Here is a 25,363-nt window from a genome sequence, read left to right as displayed (position 1 = left end):
AAGGTTTTAAACCCACATTTGTCTAGAATAGGAACTCGAACCCGCAATAGCCTTTTTACGAAACACCAATACTATCCCGGAAGTACAGTGGTCGGCGAAACCTTAATCTTCTGTCACGCGCACCCTACTTGTGATCGCAGAGTCTGTTTCATTATAAATGTCTATAGAGAAAATGTTTTCGCTATGTTGTTCTTGCCGTTACAGAGGAACTGCGAGCGCTTGGAAACCAGCTCGTTATTGAAAGCACGAGTGAAGGGAAGTAAGACGCAAGATAAAAATATCGAGGTTACAGGAGACGCCAATCGATTACCTCAGAATCGTGAAACTTCGTCTACGGAGTGTCAGAATGAGGCCCAGAAATACTTTGTGCTGAATGCGCCGCAGCTGGCGACACAAAGCCCCGCGTGGCTGCGCCGTTTATCGGCGTCTTTTGTCTTTGCGCAGCGTCACATTGCTGCGTGCCTGTGAACTCTGGTTCAGCGCTGAGGCGTTCCTGGGAAAGAAGGACACTGAAGGCGCGTTCCCTTCTAGCTAGCCGCTTCGCTTGTAAAATCCGAGCACGGTGAATACGAGAAGGTCTTCCTGCGGGAGTTGCACTGCATTATCTCTCGCGGCTTCATTAGCCATTGCCGCTCCAGACAGAGGCATGCCCAGCAAGAAAGTGAAATGTAAGTAAGAGGTTTTTCTATTCTCCTTCGTTGTCCCTGACTCATTTATGAGGTAGGAAGGTAAGCAACGGCACAGGTCAGTGAATTAACTGAATAGTGCAACATAATGTAAAACTCGTCATCTTTGTGACACTTCTGAGGTTTTCTAACGTGGAAGGCTGTGTATTACACACATCTCATCCTTAGAATTCCGTCTTTTCACAATATCATTGTCTTATAGGAGAGAATAGAGAATTTCTTACATGTAGCACATTGCTGGAAGTGCATGTTGCCCAACAACGGGACAGTTCTCATTTTACATAGAAAAATCATCAATAGTGGATGTGTCAAATAATTGTAGCGCATTTATTGGAATCTACACATTCTAATTCCTACGAATCGTCAATTTTTTCAAAAAATAAGCTTTTGGTTAGAAAGCTTAAAAACAAATTTATTGTTTCTTGTAAGAATAGAAAAAACACCCACAAATACGTGAAGAAAGGGAATTGAACAAAGAAATTCATTGCTTTAGGTCGCATCAAAACCACCTTGTGCAACTTCTCGTACTGGATCGATTCGGCTAACAATTTGATGTTCCTTAAACTACACATCAGGAGGATTGGGCCGCGTCCTGAATTGTCCTACTTTGGTCATGGGTGATACCGGTACTTCTCCCGTCTCGTCGGGAGCGGAAAGCCCGAGGCGAGGGTATAATTTCCCACAGTATTTCAAAAAACGTGGAGATAGTTCTCTTAGGTGGCATCATGTCGTGAGTGGTGATTAACGGGGTGAAAACGGAAGTGGACACTACATTTTTGATTCCGTCCAGTCGAAAATATGTCACCAAAATGTCACAGATTTGGAATAATCTCATGTTACATTGTTCGACACATAACTTCTAATTTTTCAATTTAACGGACTCAGAATCTGAATGTACAAACTATTCAAACGCCAAAGGGTGCATTTTGTACTTGATGTTATTGAGATGGATATAAAAACTTTACAGAATTCTCGGGAAACTGGATACAGTGAAGCACAAGAACAGCTCACGCTGGGTTGTTTTTTTTAAATATGTAGATACGTGCAGTTACGGCAGATTACGAGATCGAACCTGTTCCTTCTCTTTCAGAAAGGCGTCGCAGCCTTCCGGATTTTTTCCGAAACTTTAGCCTGACTATCACAGACGCTACAGAGCTCTCTATGTCCAAAATCGTGGCTGTCATATAGTTCAGTGCTTGTCACGTAGTTGGGGAGTTTTACGGTACTGTCGAGAACAGTAGCTGCGAGTTCGCAGAAATAGTTCAACCACCACAATCGAACGTATATTTCTTATTTACGCTCGTAATTAATTTCCTCCTTGAGTTGAGAGATGTTTTTATGTAATGCGTGATTGTTCGATATACATGCGTCGGACAAACTATGGCGGCCGCAGTAGCCGAGCGGTTCTATGTGCTACAGTCTGGAACGGCGCGACTGCTACGGTCGCAGGTTCGAATCCTGCCTCGGGCATGGATGTGTGTGATGTCCTTAGGTTAGTTAGGTTTAAATAGTTCTTAGTTCTAGGGGACTGATGACCACAGCAGTTAAGTCCAATAGTGCTCAGAGTCGTTTTTGACAAACTGTGGAGAAACAGCGAGAAATGCATGCTTGATCATAAACGCAGACGCTAGCCAAGCATGCAGGTTGCGCTATTGTATCGGACTACGAACGATACCTCTCTAATGTCCTCAATACACTGCAAACTGCCATTCGCAGACAGAAGGGTGTTCTATGTAGTTGTGTGTGAATCCGAACTTGTCCTAATCGTTCATGCTCTTATGGTGTCTGCTTCCTTAACCAAGATAGCCGAAACGTTTTGTGTTTCAAGAGGCATTGAATCGAAAACTTATACCGAGCGAGATGGCGCAATGGTTAGCACACTTAGACTCGTTCAGGGTTCGACGGCTCAAACCCGCGTCGGGCCATAATGATTTAAGTTTTCTGTGATTTCGCTAAATCGCTCCAGGCAAATGCGGGGATGGTTCGTTTAAAAGGCCATCACCTATTTCCTTCCCCGTCCTTGACACCACCAGAGATTGTGCTCCTTCTCTAATGATCTCGATGTCGACGGGACGTTAAACTTAATCTTCCTTCCTTATAAGGTCTATACCTTACACAGGGAAAGCGCAAAAACATCCACTAACTCACAACGCAGTCGAAAACGTGTATTGAGTGATAGTGACAGATGGCCACGAAAGAAGATTGTGACGAAAAGCACCAAAAGAACACGACGGGAGCTCCAGAAGCAGGGAATTCCAGAGGGAGCTGGAACTCCAAAACCACTCGCCAGTGATGAAATTCTCGTGACGGCAAAAAGTGGTGCAGAAGTCATAAAGTCGGGGCTATAGAGCATTGAAATAAAATAAAAAATTTGGTCGGACGAGTCTTGTTTCACACTGTTTCCAACTTCGGGCCAAGTTTACGCCCCATGAGTGAAACATGGCAGGAGTTCTGTGATGAACTGGACGGCCATATAATGAGACACATAGGTACTCTGCAAGGCTGCATCAAGTCAAGGTTTATGTGACAGTTTTGATTGATGAGGTCCATGTACAATGTTTGTTTCCCAATGGTGTGTTCCAAGATGACTGGACCCCTGTTCACACAGCCAGGGGTAGCACGATCATGAATTGAAGCATCTCCCCTGACCACCACTGTCATCAGGTCTCAATATTATTGGGTCTTTGTGATCTACTTCGGAGGCAAGAGTGTGTGATCGCTGTCCAGCTCTATTACAATTACCCAATCTTGCCATTATTTTGCAGAAACAGTGACATATAATTCCCTTCAAAACCATACAGCATCAGTTTTTATACATTCCGAGACGAGTGGAAGCTATTTTGAATACCAAAGGTTTACCTGCACCGTATGAGACATGCTAATGTGTTGTGTTTTTTGTGTTTCTGTGTTTTTGTCCACCCCTCTAGATGATATAGTGGTGGAAGACCCCTTCCCCTTGAAGCATGGATTTAGCCGAGGTGGTGTGACTTGAGTGACTCAGTGATACAAATAGCCATAGTTAGGTGAAACTACAGCCTCGGAGAGGGCAGACAGACGTCTGATTTCTAAAGGAGGACGGCAACCTTTCCGACGGTTGCAGGGGTATTAGTTTGCATTACTGACTTAGCCTTGTAAAGTTAGACAACATGGCTTCGCTTTGTTGGTACTTAGAATGGTTGAAAGGAAGGGGGAATACAGCTTTTATTTTTTACAAGGGCATGCGCTATACTATGTGGCCTATATATGATGGTACCGTCCTACGTGAAACATTCCAGAGGTAACACAGTCACCTTTTGGGTCTCCGGGCGAGGACTACTCAGGAGAATGTTGTCACCAAGAGAAACAAAACTGACATCCTATAGGCTACTTGTTGTTGCGTGTAGGTAGCTTAGTAAATTTAGGAAACGGAAATGGGTAGGCTTCTGTTGGATATGGTGGGCTGAGCAAAGTGCACTTGTGACAAGAACAGAACTTCCCGTCAGGCCAGTGCAGGTTTATCAACACAGAATCAAACAGGAGTAATGCAGGAATAGATCTGTTAATGAATATGAGAATAGGAATGCGTGTGAGCTCTTATAAACAACAAAGTGAACGCATTATAGTAGCCACCACAGTAGTAGCTTATATCACAGTTAGCTCCGCAGATGATTATAAGATCGGCAAAATGATGAGATAAAAGAATGCATCAAATAGTTAAGAGAGAAAAATTTAATTGTTATGGGGGCTGGAATTCAATAGTAGAAAAAGTCGGAGAATATGGACTGGTGGAAAGACACAAAAGAGGAATCCACCAGGTAGAATTTTCCGCAAAGCAGTCGTTGGTTGCCCTTGTTTTAATAAAAGCATGGAAGAGGGGCTATGTAGGAGGGAGAGACTGGAGCCGCTGGAAGGTTTCAGATTGATAATGGTAACGCAGAGATTTAAAAACCATATTTTATATTATAAGACATGTCCAGGGACATATGTGGACTCTGACAACAACATATTGGTTATGAACTGTAAATCAAAACATAAGGAAACGCGAAACGTAAGAAAGTAGGAGGATGACATCAGGATAAATTGAAAGAACGAGACATCATCGACAGTTTCAGAGGAAACGATAGGCAACGTTTCATTGAACCAGGAGAAGGGAATACATTAGGACGCGAATTGGTAACATTGAAAAGTGAAATAGTGAGGGCAGCGCAGGACCAAATAAGTAAAATGACAAAACCTAGAAGAAATTCTTAGACAATACAGGATATTTAACTTAATTAATGAAAGGAGGAAACATTCAAATGTAACAAATGAAGCAGGCGAAATGGAATAGAGACTTCTAAAAAGCGAGATGTAGAGAAAGTGCAAAATTGCTAAGCAGTAATGAGTAGAGGACAAATTCGAGGCGGTAGTAACATGCATAACTAGAGGGGAAAATAGATGTCACCTACAAGTAGATTAAAGAAACCTATGAAAAGAGCTGAAATAACTGAGATGGCAAGCCAGTACTAATAAAAGCAGGAGGAGCTGAAAGATTGAAATAATATATTATAGAAACGCAATTGAAAGTAGATAAAAATGGAATGGGAGATACGATAATGCGAGAATAATTTGACAGAGCACTGAAAGACCTAAGCCACGACAATGCACCTGGAGTGGACTACATTCCCTCGCAGTTATTGAGATTCCTGGGACAGCTAGCTGTGATAAAACAATTCCACCTGATGTACAATCATTATGACGGGTAAAATACCATCGAGCTTCAAGTGAATGTAATAACTCGAGTTGCAAAATAGGGGCATATAGACAGGTGTGAATATTACCCAACTGTCAGTTAAAATGCCATGGTTGTATCATATTGACATAAATTATTTACAGAAAAATGGAAATATTGATAGAATCCGACGTCGGAAAGATCAGTTTTGGGTTTCAGAAAACTGTATAAACAAGTGAAGCTGTATTGGCCCTATGATTTGTCTCAGAAGATAGGTTAAGGAAATACAAATGTTGATTTATAGCGTTTGTGAGATTAAGAGACAACTTTTGTCAATACAGACTGGAATACACTCTTCGAAATTCTGTAGGTAGCAAGGATAAAACACGGAGAATGCAAGGCTATTTACAACGTGTGCAGAAAACAGACTGCAGTTACAAGAGACGAAGGACATGAAAGAAAAGTAGTAACTGATATGGGAGTGAGACAGTGTTACAGCCCATCTCTGATGTTATTCACTCTGTACATTGAGCAAGCAGCAAAGGAAACCAAAGAAAAATTTTGGAGAAGGAATTAAAGTTCATGAAGAACAAATAACAATTTTGCAGTTTGTCGACAACATTGTAATTTTGTCATAGAGATGAGCAGTTGAACGGAATGGAGTTTATAAGATGAGCATCATTAAATCAAAGTAAAACAAGAGTAATGGAATGTAGGTTAATTAAATCTGGCGATTCCGTGGGAAATGGATTATGAAATTAGGTAACAAAATAACTGACGATGGTCTAAGTCGAGAGCATATAAAAAGTCATCAGGCTGTAGTGGGGAAAGTATTCTGAAAAAGAGGAATTAATAAACACCGAATATAAATTTAAGTGTAAGGAAGTTCATTCAGAAGGTATTTGCCTGGAGTGTAGCCTTCTACGGATGCAAAACATGGACGATAAGCATTTCAGACAAGAAGAGGATAAAAGCTTTTGAAATTTAGTGCTATGTAAGAATAATGAAAATTTGATGGGTAGATCGTGTAACTAATGAGAAGAAACTGAATCGGATTGGGGAGAAAATAAATTAATAACACAAATTGACTAAAGGAAGGGATCGATTGACAGGACACATTTTGAAGCATTAAGGAACTGTCCGTTTGGTGCTGGACGAAAGTGTAGAGGGTAATTTTGTAGAGGAAGATCAAGGGATGAATACTGTGAGCAGATTCAAATGAATGTAGGTCACGGTCGTTATTCGCAGATGAAGAGGCTCGCACAGGACAGACTATCGCAGAGATCTGCATCAAACCAGGCTTTGGAATAACGACCAGAACAACAACAGACTGTTGGGAGAAATGTTAGATGCTAACATTCCATCGAGATAGACGTCTTTTGAGACGGAGAACTTGGTCAACCAGAGCCTATTCGGGAAAGAAATCAGTCGTTATGTTTTTGGTGGAATCAATCAGGCGCATGTTGGAATGGATTTAGGGAAGACGTCAAAAATATGCCCGATGTCCCAGGAGGAGTGTTCAGTATTCAGGAATATTACAGGAACAATTATTCGAAGCGAAAATGTCTAGTGAACATTGGCTCTAAAACATAAGAACTATGAGCACTTGCTCAGTATAAGAGATACGTTTCACAGTATTGAAGATGAACAAGTGCTCGTGGCTCGTAAGGTAAGCACTTTAGCGCCCGTGTATACTATAAATTTTTCCTGTTTTGGTCCATACTACCAGCTATCAAAATATGAAAACCAAAGAGCTAGCAGTAGAAGAGATTTTTTTCACAGTATTGCACACAGCTATTAAGGCGTGCATTTTAGAGCCCATGTTTACGAGACAGTTTTGCTTCGAATGATCGTTCCTGTTACACCCTTGAATACTGAACAATTCGCCTGGGACATCCTAATCGGATTGGGGGTTTAAATCTCATCGCTTCCAACTACAGTTCCGACTGGTGTACAGATGAATGCTTGTGAAATGTAGTGTGAGAGAGTGCTATGGACTACGAAAATAAATATATGGAGTCAATGCTGGCAAAAACGGACTGTTCGTGTCGAAAAGTGACGGATGTTCCGCCAGTTTCAGAGACAAATAATGCGACATATTCAGGGGGACATAAGCCAGGGGGAATGTCTCCGACATAGATGTATCACACTCACATCTCTCAAACCTTCCTAACAACAGAGCGATGATGGAATTTTGTTACTGCCAAATTCACTACTCCCGCGTCACTAGAAATTACCAGCCGCGGCTACGGACGATAGCAGAGGAAGGTGCATTTTATGTAGGTTAATTATCATTTACAAATTAATTGAGTATTTTTGTAGAGTCCGTAGGTTGATAGTGCTAAAGTTCTCCGAAGGAAGATCAAAAGTTTTGCCCAGGTATTGACATCAGAATGATAACAGAGCAAGGTTTGAATAATAAAATCTTGAAATGTCGCTCGGTTACAGTGAATGCTTTGAGAAACAAAAGAATCACCGAATACTGTTTACAATTAAGATATTTTTATATAATTGGAAAATCCGGTCGTCAAACGAACAGCGATTGAAAGAGTCTAGAAAACAACAGGTCACTGGAGGCCTCCGTGAATAATCCCACACGGGCAGAGAGACCAACTGTTCGCCTCAGAACTACACTCCACTTCATAAAGTAAAAGGGATTCTTTAATAACGAAGTGCAAGAGTACGTTTTTGGCTACCTCCATAGTAATTAAGTATGTTATCGTTAACTGTCAAACATCTCTCTCTCTCTCTCTCTCTCTCTCTCCCTCCCTCCCTCCCTCCCTCCCTCTCTCTCTCCCTCCCCCTCCCTCTCCCTCTCCCCTTCCCCCTGCTCCTCCCCCTCCCCCTCCCTCCTCCCTCCCTCCCTCCCTCTCGTTTCTCTTCCTCCTCTCTCTATCTTATTTTCTTTGGATTTCGTTTGAACCACTGCACGTGCGCGCGTGTATGTGTGTGTGCGTATGTGTGTGTGTGTGTGTGTGTGTGTGTGTGTGTGTTGTAAAATCATATAGCTTTTGCTGTTTAGGCGTCGGTCTTAGTTTCTTTAGAAAATCGTTGGTTGTTTATATTAGTTAATAAAATGATTACGAAGAATTTGTAAATTAACCTTCAGGTATGAAGTAAACTGCGCATTAGTGGTACCGTATTCTCACTAGAAATTGGGGCACTTTCCTTCTGTTGAAACACTTCGTAAGTGGGAAAGATATACCTTCTACTCAATGGAAGTGTCGTTGCCACTAAACGTGCATATGATTTTCTATGTAGCAAACGTAAGAAGTGAAATTATTAATATGGGGTCGGATCCCATAAATCCCAACGTACAGCGGTGATTCGTCGTGAAATGAATACGTAAAGTTGCAGATAATTTTGTACTATTTGTCGACCACAGAGATATAGTATATTTATGATTTCGCGATTTGATAGAACGGTATAGTTCTCAAAGCCTATCATACGCGCCTCGAACAGCGAGCGAAGAGAATTTGAGAGAATTTATGCACTGAATAAAAACTTGTCGTAGAACAACATCTACACTTTATAACACCGTTCTTGTATATACAATATTTGTATGTTGTCTCTGGAGAGTAACTCTTGCATAGGCGGAAACCTATGAAACTACAGCCAACAGAGTACGAGTATGTTTAGTGCTAGGAAATAAACAATCCGGAACATAAGCTCCTTTGATGCCTATCACGCATACATACGACGGGTTGTGGAAAACAAGTGATGATGGGTCATCGGAACACATTATTCTCTTTATCTCATCGATAGTCTTTCCTGGATACTCTTTGTATCGTTTATCTTGTAGTAACATATTCTGTGCAGAGACTGGCAATTTGATATTACCACTCGACCACGAATGTTCAAATTGTACCGCTTATGCTGAGTATTGATAACAGTAACATGTTCTTCGAGAAAGTGGTTGCGTCCAGCCGTCATTTATTTCTCATCGGCATAATGTCTCAAGTCCATTGCAGCAGTTATTTATAATGTTCACCAAATGCGCTCGCTATGCCGTACTTTTCCTGAACTACTTCTTTTAGCAAGCGTCTATCTACGAGTCATCGGCTAGCACATTATTGTCTCAATAGACTCAACCTATTGGTAACCACCGATATATTTAGTCTGCCTCGTTAGTTGAGTGGTAACTCGCTTGCCTCCCATACAGCGGGCCCGAGCTGGATTCCCCTCGTGGACTGGGTGTTGTGTTGTCCTCGTCATCATTTCACCCCCATCACCGGCATGCAAGACGCCCAGTGTGGCGTCGACTGAAATAAGACTTGCACTAGGCGGCCGGACTTCCCCAGACAGGGTCTCGCCGCCAACAATTCGTCACGATCCATTTTTATCGATGTATTTAATGCACTTAATTTTTTAAAGCCTCAGGAACATGCGGTCAATTGGAATTCATCTACAAAGGAAAAAAAGAAAACGGAAAGGCCCCCATCCTAGCCCACACGGGCCTGTTGGGAGCGACCGTCCATTGTCTTCATCAGGCAGTTGCTTCATTTGGGTGCTGTGTGAGGAGGCGCGGCGTCAGCACATCTCTCCTGGCCGTCATCGCATCTGAAGACCTTGGTGCCAACACTTTTCATTCAAGCAGCCCCTCAACTGGGATCACGAGACTGACTTGACCCGGTTCCAGTTCTCCGACCAAGGAGAAATTCCCTGGCAGGAAGTCGCTTACGAAATTATTGGTCGACTCATTCTTGAGTACTATTTATGTGTCTGGGACCTTTATCAAGTCTCATTAGCTGCAGAGATGGAGAGGCGTCGAAGAAGAGCTGTGCACTTCGTCAAGGGTTTGCTTAGTAAGCTCGAGAGCATCACAGAAATGATCAACAAACTCCAATGTGAAGTACTATTAGAAAGGAGCTGTACATCACATTGAGGCCTACTATCAAAATTAACAGATCCCTTATCCCACCTACCAATACGATTCAACAAACATTCGTTCTAGCAGCTTATAAATTTCTGAATTTAACCTAAATCGAGATACGTGGCCTCGAAACACAGCTCCCCGAAAAAAGGAGGAAAAGAGGACGGTAGACTGTAACGACCCACCGGCATTGGCGCCATTGACGACTGGAGACTTGCTCAGTCGGACAAAATTGCGTTCAGGTGTCTATCAGTAGAGAGCTACAAAAACAACGGAAAAACTGAAAATAGGATGGCCGGATTGACTTTTGATTCAGGTGTGATTCTCCCACGTTCGCTTGATTCTAACAAGTCGAAACATCTTACGTCACGGTTACTATTTATTTATTCCCCAAATCAGAGTAAATTTGTCGTCTGCGTAGACGTGTATGCAGATACTGCAGCAAAGATGAATCAGTCTGCAATAAGAATTAAAAGATTAAATCAGGTGTTTCTGTGGAGTGGTGACGACTGAAGCAGTACTTCTTATCATCAATTTGCAAGATAAGTTCTACTATATCTCATCCGTCAGTAGGTCGTAGGTTTTACCACGAAAATACAGTTCTCTGTACTTCGAAATCCTGTTTCGCCATCTTTCGATCTACCAAGACTGCGTATAATGAGAAACCACTGTCTTATCTTCCATCTAAAAACAGAAAAATGTTCCTAATTTCTTACTACATAGTAGCCGGCTGTAAAATTTTGATTATATAAGGTTTGCATTGTAGCGTATAATCACAAAATTTGGAAGAATCCTAACGACATTAATACCTTTCCCGATGTCAAATCAGTAATCAGAGTCGTGTACAGTAATCGTTTTATACCAACCTCAAGAGCAACCATTATACTGCATTTACAATAGGAGAGTGAGAACTATAATTTTCTAGTTTCTTTTAGTGTAACACTGAGTTAGTGTTGCTCTGTTCTGTAACCCTAACTTTTGTGCTGCTATAGCAGTTTAGAAAATAGAGATTTATCACTACTTATTCCATAGTTTCTGTAAACTGAGACACACGCGTCGGCCCAACACACAAACATGGCTCTGAGCACTATGGGACTCAACTTCTAAGGTCATCAACCCCTAGAACTAAGAACTACTTAAATCTAACTAACCTAAGGACATCACACACATCCATGCCTGAGGCAGGATTCGAACCTGCGACCGTAGCAGTTAAATTTCAATCGACCATTTATTGTCTTTGAATCGGTTAGTTAATTTTAGCGATTATATTCATTTCAAACAAACCTGTATCGAAGTATTAACATTTTCGTTTCTAAATGTGCAATAGTAATACGTTTTGGAATAACTGGTTTGTCATAGCTTCTTAAACATGGCAAGCAGTGAAAGTATACCCGTTCTTCGTAATATTTCTAGTTCAATGACAGGGCTTCCACATATATGAACCTCGAACCTTCGTGAAGCTTCGAGTTCTGCTACAGCGTTCGCACGGTTCTAGACTGTAGCGCCCAGAACCGCTCGGCCACCAAGGCCGGCTCCCAACTCACAGGCTGAGCGATTGGTTATAATTGTTACGATTGCCATGCAACTGACTGAACTTATAGTCCGTTTATTACCACTTGATAGTTGCCATTTCACGTGTTGGAGATGGTTTCCTACAAAAAGAACGCTCAACGTCACATCCGAACAGTTCGTTGTTGCCAATACACACGTATCATACACAACACTAACCAAACACTACTGGATACTCCCACACAAGGCGCGATTCAGTGTCACATATACAGTTATCATAATCGCAGAGGTCGGCTTATACTTACTTAGTGGTGAGTTGTAGGGAATCGTAGTGTACAGCGTACAGATCCGACGTATATAAAGTCGTCGATTCGAATCTGGTCAAACCTAGCGAAATTCGCTGTATTTCCAAATTTAATCGATTAATTGGTGTAAAACAACTTTCTTTTTTTGCTACGGATTCTGTGTCTCGTCATTTTTATCATCGTTCTGACTTTTTTATTTGCTCTTATTTTCCTTCCTACCACTCTCTTTTCGTTTGAAATCTGCCTTTGTCTCCTATAATCTGAAACCAAGTGCCAACGAGGACTGCTGATCGGTTGGTAACGCGGCAGCTCGTGTTGCCTAAGTGCGGATAGTTTGAGGTAAACAACGACAGTGAGAAATTACAGTTCTGTTTTAGTATTGCAACAGGATTTTTTCTGTTTTATGTTTGCTCGTAGAGATTAGCTTTAATCGCCGTGAATAAAGCGATCGTGATGTTAGTTCTGCCGCAGATTGTTGTCCGCAGTTTTCTCGGATACGTTAGACGTCACGAGGTTTTGGTTTACTTCCGACATTAAACTCAAGACTGTAAAACGCGTCGCCTGCCACAGTTCAGTTATTGCACTTAAAACCAGTTGAGACAAAGCAGCTCCCATTTCCGTTGTACTTTGTGGGAGCCATTTCCACCATTGTTCCGCGTTACACATTAACAGCAGTTGTTAAATGACCCGCTGTGTAGGTGGGCCACCCATAACCAGTAGGTAACCAACAGCCGACGTGGTAACACTGTAGAGGTAAGTCGCAGGCACCAGCTATCAAGTAATTTTAATCGAACTAGATGTTAATCAGCGAACGTCGTCGCAAAACTCGTGATGTGGAGCAGACAAAGAGCACATTCGGATGCGCCTCACGTCCGATTCACGCCCCAGCATCCTGATTAGATTATCCTCATCACTTTATAACGGAGCGAGTTGGCAGTGCAGTAAGTCGCTAGAGTTGTACCCAGGAGTAAGCAGATCCGTTTCGCATCTAGCAAAATATGTATTTCTTTCCTCAGTGTAGGTCAGATCTTAGGAAGGCCCTTTTGGCTTAGAACAAAAAAAAAATCTTATCAAGCACCTATTTTACACCATATAGATCTGAATTCGACGGTGATTGTCGTTTTTTTGTAAATAACGTATTCGGACAGCACATTTATTTGACAAGTGCGATTTAGAAGCTTAAAGAGCAGAGCGCAGCATAGACCTGTTGACATGCTTAAAATCACTACGAATGACAAGCATACGCAGGTGTCCTAGAATTTAAAGCATATTGGAGTATTGTATGGTTGATAGCGTAGAATCCGAATTCTCTTGGCTTTTCAGTGCTTTTTTATTGTATCGACGCAATATTCTCGCCTAATCAGCTGGTTTCTGGTGAGACATTTTAAGTTCTTTGGAATTAGTGAAGATGACAAATATGACACTGATCGAATCTTCGCATCAGGAAGGGGCTTTTACTCACTGGATAACTCGATAACATTTCGTCAGTGAAATTCGATGAGTTGGTGCATATTCTGTTCACTACAATTATTACGAAACTTCCATACCAAAAAGTGTTACTTCATAACTCATAACATCTTCATCTACATCATGATTCTAATCTTATTCTCTGTTCTGCATCTTTTTTCCCTCATGTACATCACGTGTGGCCCGTAAAAATGTGTCATGTGGTGTATACATGGAGCACCATTTCAGTTAGACAATAACGGGTGAAGGAGGTGGCCACCATTTTATCTCAGAATAAGTTCCAACATTACCAGGCAGTGATTTAGCGACAACCTAAATTCGATGGCTGGCTTAGGATTCGAACCTTACACCTAACGAATAACAGCCAAGCGTATCAACCACAGCACGATATTTATTAGACATACTAGAAGCGTCACTGTCTGCAAACCTGTTAACGTAGATGCGGTACGTAAAGAACGGGCGGAGCATGAAATAACTCGCTTTCTCTCACCGTGACTCAATAATCGAATTTGAGTAATAAGAGAGCCTTTTTGGACTCTTTCAGCATATCTAAAGCAGCAACAATAGTGTAAAGATGTACCGATCTCCTTGAGTATTCGCAGTGCTTAGGAATCGTAAGCTGGATTTACATGTTGGAGCATCTAAACCTTGCACCTCTTTTACGTCGTTAACGGCTGATACAAATGTTAAGCGTATTACCTATGCAACAAAACTGGGTTAAAGACACAGTGTCGGCGGCTCTTGCGACGCGTGCTGATGTTGGAAATTCGTAGCCAAATGGGCGATAGTGTACGGCAGCCAATGAGAAGCGCTGAATCAATTATTTCTTTCGGTAGGAAGATATCAGTTATTACATTTGTTTTCGATATGAAGAATGAGAAGACAATTTGATGGGCTGATACACTGACCTGTAGCGTAGCACGGGGCTAAGGTTCAAATGGCTCTGGTCACTATGGGCTTAACATCTGAGGTCATCAGTCCCCTAGAGCTTAGAACTACTTAAACCTAAGTAACCTAAGGACATCACACACATGCATGCCCGAGGCAGGATTCGAACCTGCGACCGTAGCGTTCACGCGGTTCTAGACTGTAGCGCCCAAAACTGCTCGGCCACCAAGGCCGGCTCCCAACACACAGGCTGAGCGATTGGTTATAACTGTTACTATTGCCATGCAACTGACTGAACTTATAGTCCGTTTATAACCACTTAATAGTTGCCATTTCACGTCTTGGAGATGGTTTCCTCCAATAAGAACGCTCAACGTCACATCCGAACCGTTCGTTGTTGCCAATACACACGTATCATACACAGCACTAACCAAACACCACTGGATACTCCCACACAAGGCGCGATTCAGTGTCACATATACAGTTGTCATAATCGCAGAGGTCGGCTTATATCTACTTAGCGGTGAGTTGTACGGTATCGTAGAGTACAGCGTACAGTTCCGACGTATATAATGTCGTCGGTTCGAATCTGGTCAAACCTTGCGAAATTCGCTTTATTTCCAAATGTAATCGATTAATTGGTGTAAATCTATTTTTTTTTTGCTTCGGATTCTGTGTCTCGTCATTTTTATCATCGTTCTGACTTTTTTATTTGCTCTTATTTTCCTTCCTTCCACTCTCTTTTCGTTTGAAATCGGCCTTTGTCTCCTATAATCTGAAACCAAGTGAGAACGAGGACAGCTGATCGGTTGGTAACGCGGCAGCTCTTGTTGCCAACGTGAGGATAGTTTGAGGTAAACAACGACAGTGAGAAATTACAGTTCTGTTTTAGTATTGAAACAGGATTTTTTTCTGTTTTATGTTTGCTCGTAGAGATTAGCTTTAATCGCCGTGAATAAAGCGATCGTGATGTTAGTTCTGCAGCAGATTGTTGTCCGCCGTTTTTCACACACATCCATGCCCGAGGCAGGATTCGAACCAGCGACTGTAGCAGTCGCACGGTTCCAGATAGAAGCGCTTAGAACCACCGGGTTACACCGGCCGGCCCGAGGCTAAGGTTAGGTTGGAATATGACAGTTTGCTTGTGCGTTAGCGAGGACAACGAATCTCAACGTGAAAGCACAATTGCCGTAAGAGATCGGTCGTACCGATAACATACTTGTATATCGCTACCCCGATTTTTCCGAAACTTCAGTGGATATGAGAATTCTAACCTATCCCTCGATGTGAGTAAAATCTAACCTAATAGAACGAAACACCAGCCAAGTTTATTTGGAAACCAAAGACAATTACGAACGGGGATTCAGACAGTCTACGGACAACTGATACGCGATTCGTCGTATTCAGTTCTCATCGGTTATTAAGTAAATTATTACCAACATCGGTACGCAACGCAGCAGCTGCGGACGCCGTAAGTGCACTTTAATCCAAACTTACCTGGCGCTCAGCCTACTATTACAGTACTGGCCATTAAAATTGCTACACCAAGAAGAAATGCATATGATAAACGGGTATTCATTGGACAAATATATTATACAAGAACTGACATGTGATTACATTTTCACGCAATTTGTGTGCATAGACCCTCAGAAATCAGTACCCAGAACAACCACCTCTGGCCGTAATAACGGCCTCGATACGCCTGGGCATTGAGTGAAATAGAGCTTGGATAGCGTGTGCAGGTAGAGCTGCCCATGCAGCTTCAACACGATACCACACTTCATCAAGAATAGTGACTGGCGTATTGTGACAAGCCAGTTGCTCGGCCACCATTGACCAGACGTTTTAAGTTGGTGAGAGATCTGGAGAATGTGCTGGCCAGGGCAGCAGTAGAACATTTTCTGTATCCACAAAGGCCCGTACAGGTCCTGCAACATGCAGTCGTGCATTATCCTGCTGAAATGTAGTGTTTCGCAGGGATCGAATGGAGGGTAGAGCCACGAGTCGCAACACATCTGATATGTAACGTCCACTGTTCAAAGCACCGTCAATGCGAAGAAGAGGTGTCCGAGACGTGTAACCAATGGCACCCTATACCATCACGTCGGGTGATACGCCAGATTGGCGATGACGAATACACGCTTCCAATGTGCGTTCGCCGCGATGTCGCCAAACACGGATGCGACCATCATGACGTTTTGCCAATCGTGCACACAGGTTCGTCGTTGAGTACACCATCGCAGGCGCTCCTGTCTGTGAAGCAGCGTCTAGGGTAACCGCAACCATGGTCTCCGAGCTGATAGTCCATGCTGCTGCAAACTTCGTCGAACTGTTCGTGCAGATGGTTGTTGTCTTGCAAACGTCCCCATCTGTTGGCTCAGGGATCGAGACGTGGCTGCACGATCCGTTACAGCCGTGCGGATAAGATGCGTGTCATCTGGACTGCTGGTGATACGAGGCCGTTGGGATCCAGCGCGGCGTTCCGTATTAACCTTTTGAACCCACCGATTCCATATTCTGCCAACAGTCACTGGCTCTCGATCAAAGCGAGTAGCAGTGTCGCGATACGATAAAAAGCAATCGCGATACGCTACAATCCGAAAGTCGGAAACGTGATGGTACGCATTTCTCCTCCCTACACGAGGCATCACAACATCGTTTCAGCATAGAACGCCGGACAGTTGCTGTTTGTGTATGAGAAATCGGTTGGAAAGTTCCCTCATATCAACACGCTGTAGGTGTCGCCACCGGCGTCAGGTTTGTGTGAATGCTCTGAAAAGCTGATCCTTTGCATATCGCACCATCTTCTTCCTGCCGGTTACATTTCGCGTCTGTAGCACGTCGTCTTCGTGGTGAAGCAATTTTAATGGCCAGTAGTGTATTTGGCATAAACTTCGTTTCGATATATCACGCCGTTCACGAAATAAAAGCGCTGCAGGTCTTAGGTGATTTATGCTAGATATAACACTACGTACAAAACTTGCACATAATTAGGAACAGAGTCAGTATACAAACATACTGGGCGTGCCTTTGATGTAGTCCGACGGGCAACAGCGTCGTAATATTGCATTCACCCTCGTCGACGGCCAGCGTCAGAGGGTAATCGGAAAAGTGCGCGCCAAGTGTACGGCCGTATTCGCTGTGGATTTCGCGGCGGTCCACACGGGAGTTAAGTGAGGGGCAGCGTGGCGTGGCGTGGTGTGCGCGCCGTATCGGCGCCGCAGTGCGCGGGCGCGAGCCGGACTCTGCGCTTGACGGCGGCCGCGCAGCGCTAGTCGCCGCCGGACCACCAGCGCAGCGCCAGCAGCAGCCGGCAATGCCCGCGGCAGCCGCCGGCGCACACGCTCCGCAGGTGAGGCTTCGCGCGCCCTTCACCCTTCAGTGACGCCTCCACTGTACCGCCGAAGACAGCCAAACTACTGAACAATTTCACACGTTCTACGGAGGAAATCCGGTGGCGGTCCTCACGAAGACACGTCAACCAAATTCATCTAATGTAGTGTCACGAATACATTCAAAATTTAAATCGGACTTACAATTATCAAATTATAAATTTCTCGAATTTATACGACGATCTCATCTTCTCTCAAGCCACTTTCTTGCTTCTGAGCTCGTCACTCGTTAACAATTGACCGTCACAATCACTAATGACGCTCGACTTATCTCGAATGAAACAAGTTTGCTTTTACCAGTCGTTGTCTATTTACTTCCACAACGCATTTCGAAGGTTTAAACCACCATCATGTGGATGTATGTTCTGTGTTACGCCTTTCAAATAAGCTGTGGCACTGTCTAGAAGAGAAAAACAGAACACTATTTCAGAACATGACTCATTTTGTGAAGGTTTTTGACTAAAAAGAAAATGAGAATAAGAGTTCGCATTTAAACGTAATGTTTCTACTGTTACAAGAATCACTTCTCATATAATGTTGACCTAAAATTATTCAAACTAGCTTATGTCAAAATACTGTCTTTTAACCTTTTAACACTAACGGGCCCTACTACTGTAGAGGTTTGTAACAATGAAACAGCAGTACGGTATTTCATCAGTAATCTCTTTCGGTAAAGCTGATTAATCATCGAAACCATTTATGTCGACAGTGAAACATGTAACTAAAGTTACTGTTTCATTACTATAAACAAAAATTGTTTCAGAACAGAAAACAATGTTTGTGTTACTAGTGTCATTCTCTACTAATCACCAACAATAATGCGGTAAATGATAGTTGTTTTGGGAAAGGAACGCACCGTAATTCTCGAACCGACGAATACCCCAAGCTGTTAATTAATTAACGTGTTTATACTTGAGTACACAGCCCAGTATAGTTTTAGGTGTAATGAAAAATTATACGAAGTTTTTCCATTAGTTTCGTTAGTAAACCTATCCAGTATCAAAGAATCACGTATACCATAATGTTACGTCCAGTTGTCACCAGAATTTTGAAACTATCGGTCATACCGATAACCTACTTGTATATCGCTTCCCCGATTTTTCCGAAACTTCAGTGGATGTGGGTAAATTCTAACCTAATAGAACGAAACACCAGTAAAGTTTATTTAGAAACCAAAGACAATTACCAACGGGGATTCAGACTGTCTACCGACAATTGACTCGCTGTTCGTCGTATTCAGTTCTCATCGTTCATTATGCAAATTATTACCGGCATCGGTACGCAACGCAGCATCTGTGGACGTCGTAAGTGCACTTTAACGCAAAATTACCTGGCCCTCAGCCTACTATTATTTGGCGAAAACCTCGTTTCGATATCTCAAATCGTTCACGAAATAAAATGTTATGATATGTTTTCCTGGACAAATATTCCAGTGTAGATTAATATGATATTTATTTGTTGTGTTACGACTTTCAAGTAAGCTTTGGCACTATCTAGCAGAGAAAAATAACACGCTATTACAGACCAAGGCTCATAGTTTGGTGGAAGTCTTTGATTAAAGGATGAAGGAAAATATAAATGTGAAATAAAAGTTCGCATTTAAACTTAATTTTGTCTACTGTTACGAGACTCACTTCTCACATAACGCTCACCTAAGTCTATTCAAACTAGTTACTGGCAAAATATTTTCTTTTAAACATGTAACACAAAAGGACTCTAGTATAGTGGAAGTTCGTAATAATAAGGGAGAAGTAACATATTTTATCAGCAGCCGGTTTCGGTAACGTTGTTTGGTCATCAAAACTGCTTATGTCAATAGAGAAACGTGTAATTAGAATTAATGTTTCATCACCATCAATAAAAATTGTTTCAGAACAAAATAACGTTTCTATTCTTATTGCCATCCTCTACGAACCACCAGCAGAATTCCAGTAAATGATAAAACAAATGTTCCGTAATAGAAACACACCATGATTCTCATGCAGACGAATAATCAGAGCTGTTGATTAATTAATTATCTTTATAATTGAGATTTAGGTGTAACGAGCAAATATACAAAGTGTTTTCATCAGTTTCGTAAGTAAACCAAATCAGTATCAAAGGATCAGGTGTACAGTAAACTTAGGTCCTCGTCATATGATCATTTAAGCATATAACTGTCCCAGACAAATAGTCGAGAACATGTATTACTGTAGGTTATTGGTCTGAATTTCCTAAATTAATGTGAAATATTCCAGTTAGCAATGTAAAGAATGCATCCAAAAATATGTGTTCGAGCTATGTCTGAAAAGCTGTGTTTTGTCTGTTTCTTTTTTGTCGGTAGCCCATTGAATATGGATTGTGCAGAGTATAGCACACATTTAACCCCAGTCTTGAAGCTGGGTAATTCAGCTGTACGTTAGTATTTTGTTCACAAAAATACACTGTACGTTAAGTATTGCGTAGATGTTACCCATAGTGAAATTTGCGAGAGTCAGCTTTTATTTTAATAGCTGCGCTTGAGAAATGTGTCACAAATCTTTACAAGGAAACCACAATGCAATTCTTCTGAAGGGGAAAATGAAACAATTGGGCATTAAAGTTGGATTACTGAAAAGAAAGATAGACAATGAGCTTCGAGTAGACAAATGCTCCCACGGAACTTTATGTTCATACGCATCTTCCGATCAGTTTCATAAATTTTAGAATAACAGGTTGATTACATCCAAGGAATAAAACATGTGCTATAATTCTGATCACGCCTACGTACGTTTAATGAGAAAATTAGTCTTTTGTATATACGGGTCGACAGCCGTAGTAATTTCCTTGAGAGGAGTCACTTTTCCAAGGATGTTATTTTATTTTGAAATAAGCAGTTTCTTATGATTTAACTATTAGTTAACATCGCCTCACCCCCTTTTGAGTATTTTTAAGCTACTCGGCATCAAAAAATTATAATGCATGTAGCATGATATATTTCACGTCCGAAATTGTTGGGCACGCTATAACTGTGTGTGTGTGTGTGTGTGTGTGTGTGTGTGTGTGTGTGTGTGTGTGTGCGCGGAATCCTTCTTAGAGACGCCATCACATATTGCTTCCTCCATGCAGATATAGAGAATATATCATGCTATATGCCTGATAAGGACCAAGGAGGCAAAATTAGCTAATCGCTAAATGACGAAATACAGTCATTATTTCAGTATAAAACAGTCTACGCTGGAAAATGATTTCCCGCAAGAAATGACAAAATTGTTTTGAAAATGTATGTTGGAAGGCACGCTGTTTGCAGATTATTTCTCTGCAAAACGGACTGCTCTGAAATCTGCCAATGTTTTCGTAATACGAATACAAGGAATATGTCAGAAGTAAACATTTGAACATAGATTCCAAAATCTGACGTCTATCTCTTAATATTTTCATTTCTCTCCGAATTCATTGACAACGGATTGTACAAGATAATGCACACTTTTCTCCCACTGGTTTTATTAAAGTGTGTAATACTTTTCTACTTCATGCATGTTTATTGAATGTCGCTATTATTTATAACTGATTCATTTTATTAACAACAGTCGTCATTGAAAACTACATATACAAAGACGGTGGTGTCAGACTTAAACCCATGCAAGATGACACAAATACTGTTTGTGGTGCGGTGCTCTTGTTTATTAGTATGTTTTTCATATTTTAAAAGCAAATGACGTACGGCTTGTTGTTTGTTTCTGCATTTCTAGGAAATAAGGTAATATATGAAGGCAAGAGCACTATCCAATTCAATAATAACACTTAATCAGCTATAGCTCTTACCTACCTCTTTATGACTTGTGGTACCGGTGTTCCAGGTTTTTTTGCGAGTTTTATGAATTACGTCCTAGGACTCGGAAAAACAAAGCGATTCAGAAAATCGTGAATACCAATTGCTGTTATGCTCACTACGTGTGAAAGCATGACCTTCGCTTGTAAGTTAATATATGTTTCTGAAAAGTTTGGTACGTTTCTCACAACGTTCAAAATTACTAGTTCACTTGAATTGGTCTTAATTGTAAGAGAATATAAGCATACGAAGCTCGAGTCCAATAAATTAACTCTTTTCTCTACCAAATTTTGGTTATTTTGGTATAACGTCTTACATGTCTGATACACTTTATGTTTGACTCAGTTCCGGTGAACTGAGCAAGTTAATATGTCAATTATAAGTAATAATTTTTAAATTCCATTCAGAATCTAATTTTATAAAAATCTGTTTTCACTCGACATTTATTGTTGCTTAAGTCGTCTACATGGATCCATCCAAATTCTCATTTACCTGAGACAAATTTAGGAGCTAAATGCAATGAAGTTTCGTTTGTTACACTCTTCGTCATTAAGAGAGAAAGTATTCATTGCACAAAAGCATGCAATCACAATAATAGCTAGAGGCCACCCAAGATCACCTTGCAGACATTTATTTAAGGATCTCGAGATATTCACAGTGCCGTCACAATACATACATTCACTTATGAAATTTGTCATTAATAACCCATTCCAATTCAGTAAATAACAGCGAAGTGCATAGCTACAACACTAGAAGAAAAGATGATAAACACTACACCGGATTAAATCTCACTTTGGCACAGAAAGGGGTGAATTATGCTGCCACAAAAATCTTTGGTCATTTGCCAAATAGTATTAAAAGTCTGAGAGATAGCCAACCAACATTTAAAAGCAAATTAAAGGAATTTCTGAATGGCAACTCTTTCTACTCAATAGATAAATTCTTAGATATGAAGTAGTAACTGTACAAAAAATATTTTGTGTAAAGAAAACTCATGTTAAAGTGACACGTTCCACATCATTACGAAATGTCGTATTCATGATCTATGGAACAAGGATTAATGTATGTATGTATGTATGTACAGTTGATTACCAGCCGCCCGCTCAACCGCCAACCCGCAAGTTTAGGATCTGCCACCAAGGCATACTGCCCGAAATGTGTTGCATCACCTAGCTTACCACAGACTCCCCCCCTCCCCCCTCCGCCAATCAGTAAGTTGTGTCCCACGTTTTGTCTGTCTCTGCTGGAAAGGCATGTCCGTCTTGTACAGCCAGTTGGTAGCTGTGCTCCAGTCAGCTTGTGCTTATATTAGAAGCTAAAAGTACTAATGGAAATACAACAGTCGTGACAGATATTGCTGGAAAATTAACAGACTCAGAACCGATAGGTAATGGTGGGTTGCTCAAATGTTTTATAATTGATAAAGACATACAAATAAATGACTCCTCACTGCTAAATTCACTTACTTATATTAATGACCTGACCAATATTTGGAGCTAAAAATAGGCAAACTTAACAAAATACGTAAACATATTAATTCATAAGCCTAGAACAGTGACTTAAAGAGAAATATGTGTTTGGAAAAAACTGTTAATGACAGAATATTAGGTCAGGAAACTGCTTTGGTTATGAATTATGGCTTTGATAATGAAATACAAAAAATACTGAAAAAGTTTAGCGTGGCTTTTGGAGCACTCAAAATGCATAAAAAAAGCTCAACACCGATTCTATCAACAGATCCTCTCTTTTAGTCAATCTCAGGAACTCAAAAAGTGCGTATTCTCATATTTCGATTTTTTGTACCATAACGACAGCGACTGGGTTTCGAAAGACGCTCTAGCAGAACTCGAAGCTTCACGAAGGTTCGAGGTTCATATATGTGGAAGCCCTGTCATTGAACTAGAAATATTACGAAGAACGGGTATACTTTCACTGCTTGCCATGTTTAAGAAGCTATGACAAACCAGTTATTCCAAAACGTATTACTATTGCACATTTAGAAACGAAAATGTTAATACTTCGATACAGGTTTGTTTGAAATGAATATAATCGCTAAAATTAACTAACCGATTCAAAGACAATAAATGGTCGATTGAAATGTCACTGCTACGGTCGCAGGTTCGAATCCTGCTTCGGGCATGGATGTGTGTGATGTCCTTAGGTTAGTTAGGTGTAAGTAGTTCTAAGTTCTAGGGGACTGATGACCACAGCAGTTGAGTCCCATAGAGCTCAGAGCCATTTGACCCATTTGATTGAAATGTCTCTACTCACGATGATGAGAGTGAGTGATCTGAGACTTTTTGGAAGATATTTTCTAAACTATACGCCGAATCCTGACTGTTACTTACAAAACGTCATTAAACCGCAGTGCTTTGTGACATACTAGTCTATTAGACAAGTAAGAATGTGTGATTTTGATAACTCTCAAAACGCAAAAGGTAATTTTTTTCTCGATGATAAGTTCTTATCGGGTTGACAGCCGAGTCAATGCGTTGTTCTCCAGCAACGTTTCAGCAAGTTTCTTACTTGCCATCTTCAGGCGAAGTGTCGGGTTTACGTCTCGTCTGCACATTTCCTCCCCGTAGAGTCTTGTGATGTAATTTCTAAGACTTTCCCGGCGATTTGATGACATCTCGTGGAAATCGGGTTTTCTGCCGGATATCAGCGTCTTCCAAACACGATATTTCGACGTCATTACTTGACGTCTTCATCAGGTGTTCCCTGAGACATGATTGAAATAACAGCACAAAGCAGTGGGGGACGTACGACGAACGTATCCGTTGGGTCAGTGCGACGAAATTTGGTGTTAATTGGCTATGGCACTAGACGACCGACGCGAGTGCCTTTGCTAACAACACGACATCACCCACAGGGCCTCTCAGTGCTAGCGATCAGATCACTTGGACCCTAGACGACTGGAAAACCACCATAACCTAGTCAGATGAGTTGCGATTTCAGTTGGTAAGAGATGGTAGTAGGTTTAGAGTGTGGCACAGACTCCACGAAGCCATGGATCCAAGTTACCGGCAAGGCACTGCGCAGGCTGGTGCAGGCTGTGTTTACATGAAATACTGGGTCCTCTGGTCAAGCGAAACAATCATTGGCTTTGAGACCATTTGCCGCCGCACGTGATGGGATTCATATGGATTGATTTGAGATTCGTTAAAACGACGTTCTGGATAATTCGAGCGATTGACTGGGCCACTGAGATCGCCCGACATGAATGCCAAAATACACTCCTGGAAATTGAAATAAGAACACCGTGAATTCATTGTCCCAGGAAGGGGAAACTTTATTGACACATTCCTGGGGTCAGATACATCACATGATCACACTGACAGAACCACAGGCACATCGACACAGGCAACATAGCATGCACAATGTCGGCACTAGTACAGTGTATATCCACCTTTCGCAGCAATGCAGGCTGCTATTCTCCCATGGAGACGATCGTAGAGATGCTGGATGTAGTCCTGTGGAACGGCTTGCCATGCCATTTCCACCTGGCGCCTCAGTTGGACCAGCGTTCGTGCTGGACGTGCAGACCGCGTGAGACGACGCTTCATCCAGTCCGAAACATGCTCAATAGGGAACAGATCCGGAGATCTTGCTGGCCAGGGTAGTTGACATACACCTTCTAGAGCACGTTGGGTGGCACAGGATACATGCGGACGTGCATTGTCCTGTTGGAACAGCAAGTTCCCTTGCCGGTCTAGGAATGGTAGAACGATGGGTTCGATGACGGTTTGGATGTACCGTGCAC

At 41.7% G+C, this 25,363-nt stretch overlaps 1 protein-coding gene across 1 annotated transcript in view; it reads left to right on the top strand.

Moving 5' to 3' along the window:
• Positions 1-17,525: 17,525 nt before the first annotated feature.
• Positions 17,526-25,363, top strand: part of LOC126297830 (galactosylgalactosylxylosylprotein 3-beta-glucuronosyltransferase P-like) — a 384,927-nt gene continuing 377,089 nt past the window's right edge. The window contains exon 1 of the mRNA XM_049989075.1: positions 17,526-17,770. Coding sequence (XP_049845032.1) covers positions 17,735-17,770 — 36 coding nt within the window. The 5' untranslated portion in view covers positions 17,526-17,734. The remainder of the gene's footprint in view (positions 17,771-25,363) is intronic.

This window comes from Schistocerca gregaria, chromosome X (assembly GCF_023897955.1).
Source record: "Schistocerca gregaria isolate iqSchGreg1 chromosome X, iqSchGreg1.2, whole genome shotgun sequence".
Classification (NCBI taxonomy): domain Eukaryota; kingdom Metazoa; phylum Arthropoda; class Insecta; order Orthoptera; family Acrididae; genus Schistocerca; species Schistocerca gregaria.
Note: the sequence above shows the minus strand (reverse complement) of the source record. Positions and strands in the feature narration are given on the sequence as shown.